The following is a 16,127-nucleotide window of genomic DNA, read 5'->3' as shown; positions in this document are numbered from 1 at the left end:
GGGTGGAGGGACAGCGCAGGAGGGGAAGACCCTCTATGAGGTGGACTGATTCAGTGACTGGGGCAATTGCAATGGATGTATCGGAGATGGTGCGATTGGCACAGGACAGAGCGGAGTTTAGGGCTGTTGTACAAAGGGTCGCTATGAGTCGTAAGCAACTCGATAGCACATAACAACAACATAGCTTTGCCTCTTTTATCTCATCTATATTTTACTGAAATTATGTATCTTAAAACACTCTACGCCCCATCACTAAGTACTTCTCTCCCCTATGCCCTAGTGGAAAGTGCCAAAGGAACACACTCAAATTCAGCCTGTGTGTTGTACTGTGTGCCTCCCACTCCCACTCATCAAGTGGATCCAGGTGGTGACCATGAGTTAAACATACTTGCCATTTTATGTTCTGGAAAGAGGGCTCTGATGCCTCCCACTTCCACTCATCAGGTAGACCCAGGTGATCACCATTAGTTAAGTATATTCATCAGCTTCCTTTAACTTCAAGTCTTGGAAGGAGGACACTGATGCCGCCCACTTCCACTTACCAACTGGACTCAGGAAGTCAACACAAAGTAGCATACTTGCAAGCTTCTTTTGAATTACTTTGGCTCAGTTCAAAGTCTTTTTCTACTTCTTTCAAATGTAACTCTCCTCACAGTACAGGTGGGGTTTTCTATTTCCTAGACCAACCACATGCTCTCTACCAAATTCTACTACTTACCACAAACATTTCTCCAGAGCAAATTTTCATTTTTAGTATATCCAATAATTTGCAAGGTGGCTTTACATTCTTTATATAATCTACAGTATTTCCTATTACAGTGTCCAGTATTCATTATATGAAAGAATACATCAATATACATCAAGTACATACTTTCCACAATCTTCTAAATCTCAATATAAAAAAATACTCCATATAGTTAAATTGACAAAAACCTTAGTAATTTTTACAATATATCTTAACATTTCAAGTCTTTCATATTCATTTTGATAATACAACCCAAAGTTGTGACATACAAGAAAAAAAAATTATACATAGACTTTTTTTCTTATCCAAAACGGGATGGGTGTATCGGAGGCAGTGAGATTGGCACAGGATAGAGCAGGGTTTAGGGCTGTGGTACATAGGGTCGCTTTGAGTCGCAAACGACTCAACGGCACATAACAACAAGAACAACAAAAATATTTTATTTAATAATTTTAATGAACATTTACAGAGAACTTGAATTTCCGTTCAATCATTGCTGCACTTCTCTACCCGCCCAGCCCTCTTCCCCCGCCCCCAGTTCATTCCTGTCCTTCAAAAGCAAAAGAGACTCCCTCCCTGGTACACAATCCCCCCGCACCCCTCCCACTGCCCCAAGTACACTCCACTTTGCAACCTTAATTGTGGACTCTTGTGATAATCATAATACCCTATCATACATCACTTTTAAATTATTCAGTCCCTCATCTGTTTCAGTGCAGTATACACAAGAAATTCTCAGTTTTCTCTTCATTCTCTACCCTTAAGTACCATCCTTAAGTATATCCTTTTCATATGCATGTTGCCTAATGTCTCTGCTTTTAGTCCCAAGCCCAAAGTGACCATCTGGGTTTTCTCCTACAATTTTTAGCAACAAAAAATAACCATTTTAGCTATACATCTTTCCAAGCCCTAGTTTACAAAACCCCATATTTCTCTTAGTCTCGAGCCATGGTAATGAATCGCAACTCTGATACCAACCATAAAATAAACAAGGACAATGTTATGGACAGTCAAGTCTAACCTCTACTAACCCCACAAAAGGAAACTGTGCCCATCAACAATATCCACAGTATAAAACTGATGCCTATAAGAACAGACACGGCCCCCTATGCTCCTGCACCTACTTTTACTAATCACTGGGCTGGTTCCAATGTGCACTGCAAGTGACTCAGACTCAGAGTTTATTAAGGAAACAGGCTGAGACAGGAAGTGGCAAAGGATATCCCACAGTGAAATTTCAGGTTTAGTGAACAGCACTCCAAAAGCAGGTTAAGAGCAAAATATAATGTTGGGGTTCAGATAGCTTCTCAGTCCAGGCTCAGTCCAGCAACACAAATGCAAGAACCTTTAGTTTCCTCATTCAGCAAGTTTTGTCTCATAGCAGCCACAAATTAGCTCTCCTTTCAATCATCCAGCAAGCAAAATCTTAACTCCGGATGTGTCTCCAGGGATCTATCAGGCTATGCCCTACCACAATCTCCCCACAGTCTGGTTAACTCTATTTTATATTGTCCTCACTGCTGATGATGTTGAAGAAGCTCATCAAGGGTGCAACACGTGTCTACAGTTGAGGCAGCTGGAGACCATGCCCCCAGAGGGCATGGCTAGAAAAGCTATTTTCAAAAGTCCTAAAACTACAGTCATTCTGCAGGACAGGCTCACAGAGTATGACAATAAACACAAGGAGACTAATCAAGGGAGTATTCCAATAATTGAGCTTAGATATGCCAAAGATATAAGCAAACATAATTGAAATTGGCCACCAGGGGGAGAGGACGTCCTTTCTTTTCTTTTTTTTAATTAATTTCAATGAACATCTGCAGAGATTTTGGATTTCCATTCATTCACTGTTACACTTTTCTCCCCACCTACCCCGCCCCACCCCCAGTTCGCTCTTCTCCTTGAAAAGCAAAAGAAAAACTCCTTCATTGGTATACAATCTCCCCACACACACACCTCCACCCCCACCCTCACCCTGAGTATACTCCACTCTGCAACCCTCATTCCAGACTCTTATGATAATCATAACGCCCTAAAATATATTACTTTTAAACTATTCTCTCCTATCAACAAACAAATGGATAGAGAAGCTGTGGTATAGTCACACAATGGAATACTACACTGCATTGAAAAACAAGGAACTCATGTAATATTATTCAAAATGGGTGACCCTGGAGGACATTATGCTGAGTGAAATATCTCAGTCACAAAAGGACAAATATATGGTGCCACTGTTGTAGAATGAGGCTGACATAAGGGTGGGGGTAAGACTGAGAAAAACTGGATAAATTATGTTTACTGCATTGAGAGCGTCCTTTCTAAGAAATACTTAGGAGAGATACGAATGGAATATTCATGGTCTCTGGTGAATTCTGATGATTACATACATTTTTAATCCTACTTCCTAAACCCACAAAAATATATGTAAGTGTGCATATAAAAGTCCACAAAGGTAAACACTTTAAAAGTAATTCCACAAAAATCTGAGGAAATAAGCAGGTAATAGAGCAAATGAAATTAAAACCTAAGCCTGGCAATTGAGGAAGAAGACTCAACAGCAAGGGGCAAATGGATTCTTTTGGAACTTCAAAATGCACATCAGGTGTCTATGAAGAAGAGCAGAGAGGAGATTCAAAATGGAAGACTAGCTGAAAACCTGAAAATCACAGTCTGCAAGTCTGGAGCAGCTTTCTTTAGCAAATCCCACCTTCTAATGACACCAATTTGTACCAAACCAGTTCAGTGAAGCTGATCCTAAACACTCAGCTTCTTTCTCTCTATGGTTCGGTCACCAGCAAGCAGCCCTTTCTCTCATCCCCAGCCACCCAAGGCAAGCAAAAGAGAATACTGCCCCAGGAATCTATAATCTTCAGACCAGCTAAGCCTTTCCCTCTCCATCCCCAGCCACCTGAGGCATGAAAGTTAAAAGTAAGTAGTCTTTCAGACTGCCAAAATGCAGTTCCTAGCCCCTGCTGGATCTCATTACCAGTATGGACTCAAGCAATTCACTAAACAATTCACAGACTCCAGGGGGAAGCTATTTTTGGCCTAGCAAAGAAATAAAGCAGCATCTCCTCTGGGAGAGGGTCCTGGGCTGAGTTTCCAGGGCTCCAAGAGATGTGCTAATTAACCTCCTGAGAGCAAAAGGTTGATTTTCTCCAACCTGGATGATAAGCCATAAGAAAGAATAATACATCTTTCAAATTATTTATTGGTCTCAGTATTTGGTCATGATCAATTACATCATGCTTGTTAAGGTTTAGTCAATATTAATCCCAGAATGGTCTTGCTGGAGAATACTGAATATCCCATGGACTATCAAGAGTAAAAACAGCTCTGTCTCAGACAACATACAGCCAGAGTGTTCGTTGGAAGCAAAGATGACAAAGTGTTGCCTCACATAATTTAGGCTGTTGCTAAGAAAAGCTATTTCTTGGAGAAGGACATACATTATGCTTAGGAAGGTGGTGGGTTAGCAAAAGAGAGAAAGCCCCTCAACTACATGGTTTGGCACAGTGACTGCAGCAGTAAGCTTAAGTATGTTAGAAATGATGAAGCTGACACAAAATAGGGCAGGGTTCAGATCTGTTGTTCACAGGGTGGGTATGAGTTGTACTCAATTCAATGGCACCTAACAACAACAAATGGTCCTGCTCTCAGGAATCCAGAACAAATTCCCAAGTTGCTTTCTGCATCCCACATACTTTTGATGAGTCTGCAAATTGAGGTTTCTGCATCCTACTTACCTCTTCCATCAAAACCAACCTTCATATGACAGAAAAAGTTCATTTTTTAGACACCTATAACTAAAGACACTAAGTCAGTGCACTAAGTCTTATGTAAAAAGAAAGACTTATATTAAAGGAAATATATTTATTCACTTTAAGGTTCAGCAAAAGTAAGTTTCACGGTCAGATTACTGTGAGATGATTTATATAATCAAATATAATATGCATATTCCAATAACGAGACAAAAAGAATTGTTTTGTGTATTTAGTGTGTAAACAGTAGATGTGTATAGTATGAGGATAGGTTAACCTTCAAGGGAGAACAAGATATAAAGCAAAAGTCCCTCCACATTAGAAAATCACTAGATAATATATAAAACTGAAAAACCAAGACTACAGAAGAGCAGTATTTGTATTTCTGTATTTAGAAAATACAGAGGTAAGTAAATAGCTTTTAAAAAAGGTGAAAGGGGTTTTCTCTTTTAGTGTGGGAACTGGATATGTTGTTGCTCTTAGGTGCAGTCGAGTGAAATACACCTCATAGTGATGTTAGGAACAAGTATAAATTTATTCTGATCAGTGGAGCAGGTAACTGTCTTGCAAATTTCCTGACATAGCTTGATGAGCACATCTAGGGCTGCATCTGTTTCATAAAACATGTAAAATGGTGTCCCGTGAGTTCCAGGAGCCTTTCTTTTTTCCTTCCCAATGTCTTCAATGCAACCTGAACTTCTTCCATCACCATGGATTGGGAATCATATGCTACCTCCTGCAACTGTTCATGTCTGTCAATGTTTTTTGGTAGAGATACTCAGTGTATTTCTTCTACCTTTTTTTGATGTCTGCAACATAATTCAGAATTTTGCCCATAGTATCTTAAGTCACCATGTCAATGAGGTCCTTCCACTCCTTCACTGACTCTCCATTTTTCTAAGCATGACATCGTTTTCCAAGGAATAGCCTCACCTAGCCCCATGTCCCAAGTAGGACAGATGATGCTTACCATCTTTGCCTCCAAGGAGCACTCTAGTGTCACTTTCTCCAAGTCATATCTGTTTTTTCTTCTGACAGTCCATGGGACATTTAGTACTCTAATGGAGAAGAACAACTGATGCCTTTGAGTTGTGGTGCTGGAGAAAAGTACTGAACTGGATATTGTTATGTACCATAGAGGAGTCTGCAACTCACAGCAACCTTATGTACAATAGTCTTGAAACCTGCTCTATCCTGTGCCTACCTTATTGTCTCTGACATGCCTACCCTCACTAGCCCAGTCACTGAATTCATCTATTTCATCAAGGGTCTTCCTCTCTTGCGCTTGTCCCTCTACTCTTCCACTTACGATTTCCCTCTCCAAGGACATGCTCAAAGTATGTCAGATGAAGCCTCAGAATCCTTGCCCTCTCTAGGATGAACCTGTTTGTTCTCCTGACAGTTCATGGTATATTCTTCTCCAGCACTACAGTTCAAAGGCATCAATTCTCTATTATCCCTAGTCACTGTCCAGTTTTGATGCATAGCAAGTAACTGCGAAGACTATGGCCTGGATCACATGCACCTTGGTCTCCAGACTGATGTCGTTGCTCTTCAAAACTCTTGAAAGGTCCCTGACAGTAGACTTTCCCAATGCAATTCATCTTTTGATTTCCTGGTACCAAGAGTGTTGATTGTGGAGCTAAGCAAACTAAAGAAGTTATTATTTTTCTCACTATAAATCCTTGTAGCAACATTTGATTCTACTTCCCTTTACAATGTGTAGATTGAATTATGACACATAGCTAGCTCTTCAAAAAGGCATATTTAAGCCTTAATCCCTAGTACCTGTGAAGTTAACCTTATTTGGGAATATTTTTGAAGAGTAATCAAGTTTTAAAAAGAGAGATTAGATTGAGTTATTTGTTGTTTTATGTGTCATTGCACTGGAGTCAATTTATTTATTTGTTTTCTCCATTAAAAGGTCCATGAAAATAGAAGGTAATTGTGTCAAGAAGGAGCTCTAGTGGAGTAGTAGTAATGTGTTGTGCTGCTACACAAACTATTATGTAGGTGTCTCCAGTAGTTTGAACACACTAGTGGCTCTGTGGGACAAAGACAGGAAGGCAGTCTCCTCTCCTTAAAATTCACCACCTCAGAAACCTGATGGAGGGTACCTATGAGCAGGAATTAACTCAACAGCAGTGGGTGGTGCAGAGTTACTTCTGAAGCTCCAACACCAAGCAAAGAGTAAAATACTAAAAGAAAAACTTTACAAACCAGTAAATGTTATCACTGCCCCCCCAAAATAATTTTTTTTACACCTTTTCTCCTATGATCCACAAAAATAATAGTTCAACATAAATTCAAACTTAAGAGATAGAATAATAAAATTCCTACAAACTAAAGGGGAGGAAATCAGGATTTAGGGTTAAGCAGAAATATTTAAATGGGGCCAAAAGCACAAAGGAGAGAAGAATTACAGAATAAATTGAACTTTAACAAAATATAAATACTTTTAAAATACTTGGAAAGATACAATTAAGAAAACAGATAAACCACAGACTAAGAAGTATGTATTTACAGAAGGAGCTCTGGTAGTCCTCGTGGATAAAGAATTGCACTGCCAACTAATTCACTAGCTGTTCTGTGTGTTCAAGATGACCAATCTCCTCCTGTGCAATTTACAGCCTCTGAAAACCCACTGGAGGGTCAGCAATGAGTGGGTTCCAACTCAATGGCAATGATGTGATACATCTGCCAGAAACACTGATATCCAAAAATACCTATCAAGTGATGATATAAATACGCAAAAAGGCATACTTCCTAAGTACAATCTACTTGAGTTTACTATTTTTCATAATGACGAAATAAGTAATACTTAATGATGCCACTTAAAGTTGCAATACTTCAGGAAGCACTTAAAAGTCCTTCTATATTTGCAAACATGTGTTTTCACACTTAATAAAATACTGGCTGCACTGAAACCCACATTGAGAGATATACTCAAATAAAACCTATCAAAAAACCAAACAGTTCAGCAACTGAGTTGTACTTTTCCCCAAAAGCATAAAAAGGTAATATTATCTCCCCATCTAGTGGTCAAGAGGAAAACTGTTTCAAGAAATACCCCTAAAGCAGATCTTCCCCTTCCTAAAAGTTGTTCACGTTAATGGAATATTTTTAATTATTTTCCTTCAATCACTCATATACATTTTGTTTTATAACATTAATTACAATGGCCAATGTCATTTATTACATCACATTAAATCCTTACTGAACCTTGCTCATCCATCCAGTAATCTCTGCTCCCCTTCCATCCACCTCTTTCTGCCCTTCACTATTTAAGTATAAAAATTTCTTTAGCTTGTTTGCCAATCAATTATGCACATCCTCTGCTAGTTGCAATACACACAACATATGATCATACACTCATTTTCCATTGTATATTAAGATCTTTTTAACTTTGGTTTTCTAGTTAAGTCGTAAGGGAGTTGTGCCAACCCAAAAGCAGCACCTCTGGTGGTTTGAATCCTACAGTGGCTCCTCGGGAGAAAAGTGAGAAATCTCCTCCAGTGCCATTTACAGTCTCAAAAACCACACTCAAGGATCAACTAGCTGTAAGTAGGTTCCAACTCAATGAGCAGAGTAGCAACTTCCACTCCAATGGAAGCCAATGAAGTATGCCTGATTTACTCATCCTTCCTTTGGAGTTAATCAACTACAAGAACACTTACTCACTGCAGACCTACAAAAGTTACTATCATCAAATCAATTCCAACTTATACTGTCCCTCCATCAGGTTTCCATGGATATAATTCTTTACTGGAGGAGACTTGCCATCTTTCTCCAAGAAAGCAGCTAATGAGTTGGAATTGCTGACATTTATTTCAGTTGACACCGCAACTCATCACACACTGCACCACCAAGGTTCCTACACACACATTGCTGTCTAGTCAGAAATGACTCAATAGCTGACCCTCCACTGGCTGTCCAAGGTTGTTAATAGCAAGGGAGGAAACTGCCTACTTTTCTTCTATAGAGAAATTGCTAGTGGATTCAAACCACTAATGCTGGTGCATTAGCATAAGAACTTCTGACAGACTACACCACAATAGCTCCCTAGGGCTCTTACAATCCCTTTCCATTTTGAGGACAAATAATTTTTATAATATCACTACTTATCTAGGGAGCTCGGGTGGCCTACTGACAACAAATTGCTTTGTCAACCTAAAGGCTCTTGTGATTCGAATCTGCTCCATGGGAGAAAAACATGCAGTCGACTCCCATGTGATTCACTTGCTTATGAAATTTTTCATCAGGTATGTGTCAGTCCAGATTCAATTGTACAAAATAACTACTTATCTGGACCAACTAATGCTTTTTCCCCCCTACTGTGATGCTAAACTGCCCTATCTTTTCATTTTATTTCCTAACGACAAGTCATCAAAAGTTTATTAATTTTCTATGCAGAAGAGACTAGGCTGGCTATTACAGGAGAGAGATTTAAAAAAAAGAAGAGGAATGACATCTTTCTGAAGGTATATAATAATTAACAGAAGAGCTAGCTTCTATAATACAATGAAGGTAGCAAGAAGTGGGACCAGAGAAACTCAGATAACGCTGCTCTATGAGCACAAGAATACAAAGATTTATTTACACTGAGGTTTTTAAGGTTGAACATCTACAGGGATTATAAATCTAAATGATTATGTTTCTCTCTTATATGAGGAAACAGGGCCCAATAACTTGTTCATGGCTACAGTGAATGTCACACTCCAAAGTTGTGCTCAAGTCTGTCTGGCTCCACAGCCTCCATCTTCTTAATACACCATGCTACCTTTTTGGTCAAGAGCCATTAAAGAACAGAAATGAATTTAGTAAAATGAATCAAAGGGAAGAGAATAAGGAAAATGCAACACAAACATAAGGAGAATATAAGTCACAGAAAGAAATCACATAATGTGAAATTTGGACAATGAATAAGGAAAGACAAAGAAGTAATGTATTTGAATTAGTGTCAGAAGAGTACTGAATAGACAAAAGAAAAAAAAAGAACAAATAAATCTGTCATGGAAAAAGTACAGCCAGACTTCTCCTTATAGGTAAGAATGATGAAACTTCATTTTACATATTTTGGGCATGTGATCAGAAAGGGCCAATCCTGAAAGGTACACTATGCTTGAAAAGGTCAGAGGAGAGGAAAAGCCTTAATAAAATGGATTGACACACTGACTGTAACATCTGGCTTAAGCACAAGCAGAGACGGGTCTAGACATACTGTACACAGAATCATCTAGAGTCAGCTTTGACAGCATCTAAGAACAGTAACAAGAAAACACTATAACGTCTTATGACATTTCAACATCCACTCTTCCTCTTCCCTTACGTACATATTAAAGACAAAAAGCGCTCATACTTTCTGTATGACTAATGAAACTAAGGTCAATTTCCTGTTATTTAGCAATGGCATGCTCAGTCATACCCAATCATCTTCAAAGTAAGGAAGGTTGCAGCCTGATATGTGAAAAAACCAAACAAACCAAAACGCAACCCTTACTTAATCTGAAAAACTATCTTTAAGGCACTGCATTTCCTTATTATCAACTTCCATTAGGCATTCTTTTTGAAAACTGATCTGAGAACTACTCAGCAATTTTATGACGGTCCTTGTTTCCTCCCACTTCCTCTCTCACTTACCCTGCTCTAATCATAACTGATTTCCTTTACTGTTCTTCAAATATAGTAAGTATGAGGCTTTCTGCAGAACTTTCATACTTCAGGTTATAAGGCATACTCAAATCAACTTTGAATTTAATCAGAGCACACTGGCCAGATTATACACATCCAGAGCAAAACAAAACAAAATAAAGGGAGGAGGTAGGTGGGTGCAATGTGTATCACTGATCTGGTGATGTCACCTTTCTAAAATCCTAATAAAATTACTTTGCGCTATCATAAATAAATATTTAAACCCAAGGTATCACTATCATATAACAAAGGATTTCTTTTTTGAGGTTTTTGGGTATTTTTTATCACACAGAATGAGTGAAGAAATATTTTGGGATAAGTACTTTTTTTAAAGTGAGGAAAAGAATCTGGAGAAACTCCACAAAGTAATACCAATTTTTACCCAAGTGACATCTGTACACATATTTTTTTTTCTACAAAAAGTGAATCTAGGAATGAAATGGAACATATGTTATATAGTTGTCTGCTATTGAAAACCTCCCTCAGAAATAACTCAAATAAATGTGATTCTAGTGACACCTAGTGACCTTCTTTATTTAATGTGCACAATTAAAGAAGGGGAAATGAGCAATGATCTCAGAGGGCAGCTAAAAACAACAAAAAGAATAGTTACATAATATGTATCAAGCTAGGTTCTTAAAGGTGGTAGAACAAGGCATATCATTAATAAGATAAAATCTTGACTTAAAAGAATATCAGACCTCTATTTAATTGTGTCTTAGATTATACAAAGGCATTCAATTGTGTGTGTCATAATAAATTATGGGTAACACTGAGGAGACTGGTGAGCACAACCAAGGCTGAAACTGTTATGTGAAAGAAGTCAAATGGTATCTCATCAATGCCTGGGATCTTATTTCATGCCACTGCTTTCAATGCAACTTCTACTTCTTCCTTCATTACCACTGCCTATATGGTACTTCCTGAAATTTGTCAGTATCAATCAATTCTTTCTGGTACAGTGATTCTGTATATTCCCTCTATTTTGTTTTGATGTTTTCTGGGTTATTCAATATATTGCTAGAATGTGCTATTCCATGGAGAAGGATGGTGGAGGCTCAGCGAAGGATAGTAAGACCCTCAGACAAGTGGAATGACATGGTGACAATGCAATGGGCTCATGTGTGTCAGAAAGTGTGAGGATGGTGCAGGATAGAACAGGGTTCAGATCTTATGTTCACAGGATCGCTATGAATTGTACTCGACCTGATGCCACCTAACAACAACTCTGAGGAGAATGGAAAGTCCCAAAATATTTAACATGCTCATGTGAAACTTGACTATAAACCAAGAAGTAGTCATTAGAACAGAACAAAGAAATATTGCTGGTTTAAATATGAAAAGTGCTATGTCAAGAGGTGTATCCTTTTACCATATCCATATAATATGTATGCTAAGAAATAATTCAAGCTATACTACCTCAATTGAACATGCAATCAAGATTCATTAATAATAATGGGTGACTGGAATGCAAAAGTTGGGAACAGAGAAGAAGGATCAGTAGTTGGAAAACATGGACTCGCTGACAGAAATGAAGCTGGAGATAGAATGAATTCTGCACAATGACTTAGAGATTACAAATATGTTTTATAAGAAACATAAACGCAGGTTATACACATGGATTTCACCTGTTAGCATGCATAGGAATCAGATTGATTACATCTGTGGAAAGAACCGCTGGAGAAGCTCAATATCAGCTGTGAAAACTAGACCAGGTGCTGACTGTGGAACTGACCAACTACTTATATGCACGTTCAAGCTGAAGCTAAGGAAAATGAAATCCATGGGAACCAAAATATGATCTTGAGTCTATGCCACGTGAATTTCAGAACCATCTCAGGAACTGATTTGAGGCCTTGAACACCAGCGAGTGAAGACCAGATGAATTGTGGGAGGATATGAAGAGTATCATCAAGGAAGAGTACAAAACGTCATTACAAAGACAGAGGAGGAAGAAAAGACCAAAATGGATGTCAGAAGAGACTGAATATTTCACTAAAGCGCCGAGAAGCCAAAGCACAGGGAAGAATTCAAGATATTTAAGAGCTGAAAAGAAGATTTCAAAAGGCAGTGTGGGATGAATGACAAAGTAAAATATTACACTAAAATGTGCAAGGAGCTGGAGTGAGAAAATCAAACGGGCCGAACTTGCTCAGCATTTCTTAAGCTCAAGGAACTGAAAAACAAATTCAAACTCTGGGTTTCAATACTTAAGGATGCTTTAGGCAGAATATTAAATAATCAAGGAAGTATTAGAAGAAGATGGAAAGAGTATACAGAGTCACTGTACTGAAAGGAATTGGCAGACACAGAAGAATGTCATGAAACAACATATGAGCAAGGGCCTACGGTTATGAAAGAAGAAGTACAAGCTTCTTTGAAGAAATTGGCAAAAAATAAGGCCCCAGGAATGGATGGTATACCAATTGACGTATTTCAACTAACAGATATTGCCCTAGACGTGCTCACAAAGTTGTGCCAAGAAATCTGGAGGACAACCACTTGGCCAACTGACTGGAAGAGATCTATATTTGTTCCTATTCCAAAGAAAGGTGACCCAAGAGAGTGTGGAAATTATCAAACAATATCATTAATTTCACATGCAAGCAAGATTCTACTGAAGATTATATAAAAACGACTGGAACAACACATCACCAGAGAAGTGCCAGAAGTGCAGACTGGGTTTAGAAGGGGTCGTGGTACTAGGGATATTGTAGCTGATGTTAGATGGATCTTAGCTAAAAGCAGGGAATACCAGAAGAATGTCTGTGTTTCATTAGTTATGCAAAGGTGTCTGACCATGTGGATCATAACAAACTATGACTGACTGATTCTTAGAAGAATGGGAATCCCAGAACATTTGATTGTGCTAATGTGAAACGTATACTTGGACCAGGAGGTAGTCATCAGAACAGAGGAAAGAAACACTCCATGGTTCAAAATTGGAAAAGGTGTACGCCAGGATGTGTTTTATCTCTATACCTTTTCAACCTATATGCAGAACAGATTATCTGGGAGGCTGGGCTGTTTGAGGAGAAGTGTGGCATCAGGATTGGTGGAAGGAAGATTTATCAACAACCTGAGTTATGTAGATGACACAACCGTTCTTACTGAAACCGAGGAGGACCTGAAGCACTTGCTGCAGAAGGTCAAGGACTACAGCCTTCAATTGAGGCTTAATATCAAGAAGACAATGATTCTGACCAATGGGTCAGTTGGCAGCATCTGGATGGATGGTGAAGAAGCTGAGATTGTAAACAGCTTTAATTTGCTAAACTAAACTAGGATTGTAGGGTAGACTCATCAAACAGTCAACACTCTTGACACCAGCAGCCAGGACATTAAAATATGTATTGCGATAGGAAAGTCTGCTGTTAGGGACCTTTCCAAAGTACTGAAGAGCAATAGTGTCACTATGGAGACTAAGGTGCGCCTGATATAGGCATTGGTCTTTGCAACCATTTGCTATGCATCAGAGGGCTGGACAATGACTACAGAGGAGCTGTGGTATTGGAGAAAAGTATTGAATACATACCATGGACTGCTAAGAAACGAACAGGTTCATCCTAGAGAGGGTTAAACCTGGCTGCTCTTAGGAAGCAAGGATTCTGAAGCTTTGTCTGACATAGTTTGGACATGTTGTAAGGAGGGACCTGTCTTTGGAGAAGGACGTCATGCTTGGGAGGGTAGAGGGACAGCACAGGAGGGAAAGAACCTCTATGAGGTGGACTGATTCAGTGACTGGGGTAATGGGGGTAGGTATGTTGGAGACATTAAAATTGTCACAGGACAGAGCAGGGTTTAGGGCTGTTGTACATAGGGTCGCTATGAATCACAGGTGACTCGACATTACATAACAACAACATATTACATGGAAAATAAGACAAGAGGATTGATGAGGGTAGACTCATCAACAACCTGCAGTATGCAAGTAACACAAACCTGCTTGCTGAAAGTTAAGAGGGCTTGAAGCACTTAACTGAAGAAGATCAAAGATTATAGCTGTCAGTATGGATTACACATCAACATCAGGAAATAAAAAATTCATACCACTGGATTAACATCATGACAGATGAGAAAAGGTTGATGTTGTTAAGAAATCAAATGAACATATTACAGCAGGTAAATACACTGCCAAGAAATTCCTTAAAATACTAAAGAAAAAGGATGTCACTTTATGACTAAGATGTACCTGATCTACTTACTTGTGCTCATGCAAAACCTATACCTAGATCAAGAGGCTGTTGTACTAAAAGAGCAAGGTAATACACCATGGTTTAAAATCAGGAAAGGTGTGTGTCAGGGTTATATCCTTTCTTCATACCTATTCAATCTGTTAATCGAGCAAATAATTTCAGAAGATGGAGTCTCTGAAGAATAATGTGGCATCAAGATCAGAGGAAGTTATCAACAACTTGTATTGTACAAAGGAGACAACCCTGCTTGCTAAAAGCACTTATATGAAAGCACTTGATAAGTAAGATCAAAGACTACAGCCTTCAATATGGATATATTCTACAGTCATAATATGGATTATATCTTAACAAGAAAAAAAGATGCTCACCACAGGACCGATAGGCAACATCAAGTTAGATACAGAAAAAACTGAAACTGTCAACAATTTCATCTCACTTTAATCCACAATCAACATACTTGGTACTGGTGGTCAGAAAATGGGGAGACATATTACACTGGGAAAGTCTGCAGTCAAGCACCTCTTCAAACTATTAAGAAGCAACAATGACAGTTTGAGGACTAAGGTGTGGTGATTCAAGTTGTGGTATTTTTAACACTTGCACAATGCATCTATTTCAGAGCTGGACAACGAATAAGAATGATATAAGAATTCATGTCTTTGAGAGGTGATACAGGAGAAGAATACTGAACGACTACCCCATAGACTGTCAAAAGATACGATTTGGAGAAAGTGCAGCCAAAATACTTCTTGAAGACAAAGATAACACAACCTCCTTTCTCCTTCTTTGGGCATGTTATAAGAAGAGGCTATTCCTTGGAGAAGGAAAGCATGCTTAGAAAAGTTGAGGGTCAGCAAAAGAGAGGTAAAACATCAACCAGATGTATTGGCACATGACTACTGTAATGGGGTCAAGTATATCAGAAATAATGAGGATGGCACAAGATAGGATAGAGTTCACATCCACTGTTCAAAGGGTCATTATGAGTTGTGTACTAGACTTAATGGTAGCTAACAAAAACAGCAACATAAGTCCTATGCTTCTTGGCTTAAAGTAGAGTACATCAGAAGGATATTTATTCATGTTTTATATTGACTTTGCAAAGGCATTTGAGTGTGTAGATCATAAATTATTACTAAGAAGAATAAGAATCCCAGAACACTTAACTGTTCCTATACCCAGACTATTAATTTGTTGTTTAGACAAAAATATGCATTATTTAAAATCAAGGAAAGTATCCTTTCACCATACTTATTCAATCCATATGTTGAGTAAATTATTTAAGAAATAGGACTTTATGAAGAGGAATGTAGCATCAGTTTGCTTGCTTGGAGGATGTCTAATTAACAACCAGTATTACACAGATGACACAACTTTGCTTGCTAAAAGCAAGGAGGACTTGAAATACTTGCTGCAGAAAATTAAAGACTATAGCCTTACAAAATTATCACTCCAGCATGCTGCATAGTATTCCATCTTGTGAATGTACCATAATTTCTCCCCATTCAATTGTGGTTGGACAACTTGGGCTGTTTTCACATTTTTGCAAAGGTGAATAACGCTGCTATGAATACAGGTGTACAAGACTCTGTGTCTCAGTTCTCATTCTCTCAGGGTATATTCCAGGCAGTAGAAAAGCTGAGTCATTTGGAATTTCTATGTTCAGCTTCTTGAGGTAGCATCAAAACTGCCTTCCAGAATGGTTGTATCATTTTACAATCCTATGACCTAACT

General features: G+C 38.5%; 2 protein-coding genes across 2 annotated transcripts in view; both read right to left on the bottom strand.

Moving 5' to 3' along the window:
* LOC102850627 (microcephalin-like) overlaps positions 1-16,127 on the bottom strand; it is a 229,600-nt gene that overhangs the window by 43,165 nt on the left and 170,308 nt on the right. The gene's annotated exons all lie outside the window — the stretch shown is intronic.
* LOC102847769 (transcription initiation factor TFIID subunit 3-like) overlaps positions 9,696-16,127 on the bottom strand; it is a 12,095-nt gene continuing 5,663 nt past the window's right edge. The window contains exon 2 of the mRNA XM_006895023.1: positions 9,696-9,764. Within this exon, the coding sequence (XP_006895085.1) occupies positions 9,696-9,764 (69 nt within the window). The remainder of the gene's footprint in view (positions 9,765-16,127) is intronic.

The sequence above is a fragment of the Elephantulus edwardii genome, unplaced genomic scaffold (assembly GCF_000299155.1).
Source record: "Elephantulus edwardii isolate Elephantulus edwardi_28Jun2011 unplaced genomic scaffold, EleEdw1.0 scaffold00154, whole genome shotgun sequence".
NCBI lineage: Eukaryota > Metazoa > Chordata > Mammalia > Macroscelidea > Macroscelididae > Elephantulus > Elephantulus edwardii.
This window is presented reverse-complemented; position numbering and strand designations above follow the sequence as displayed.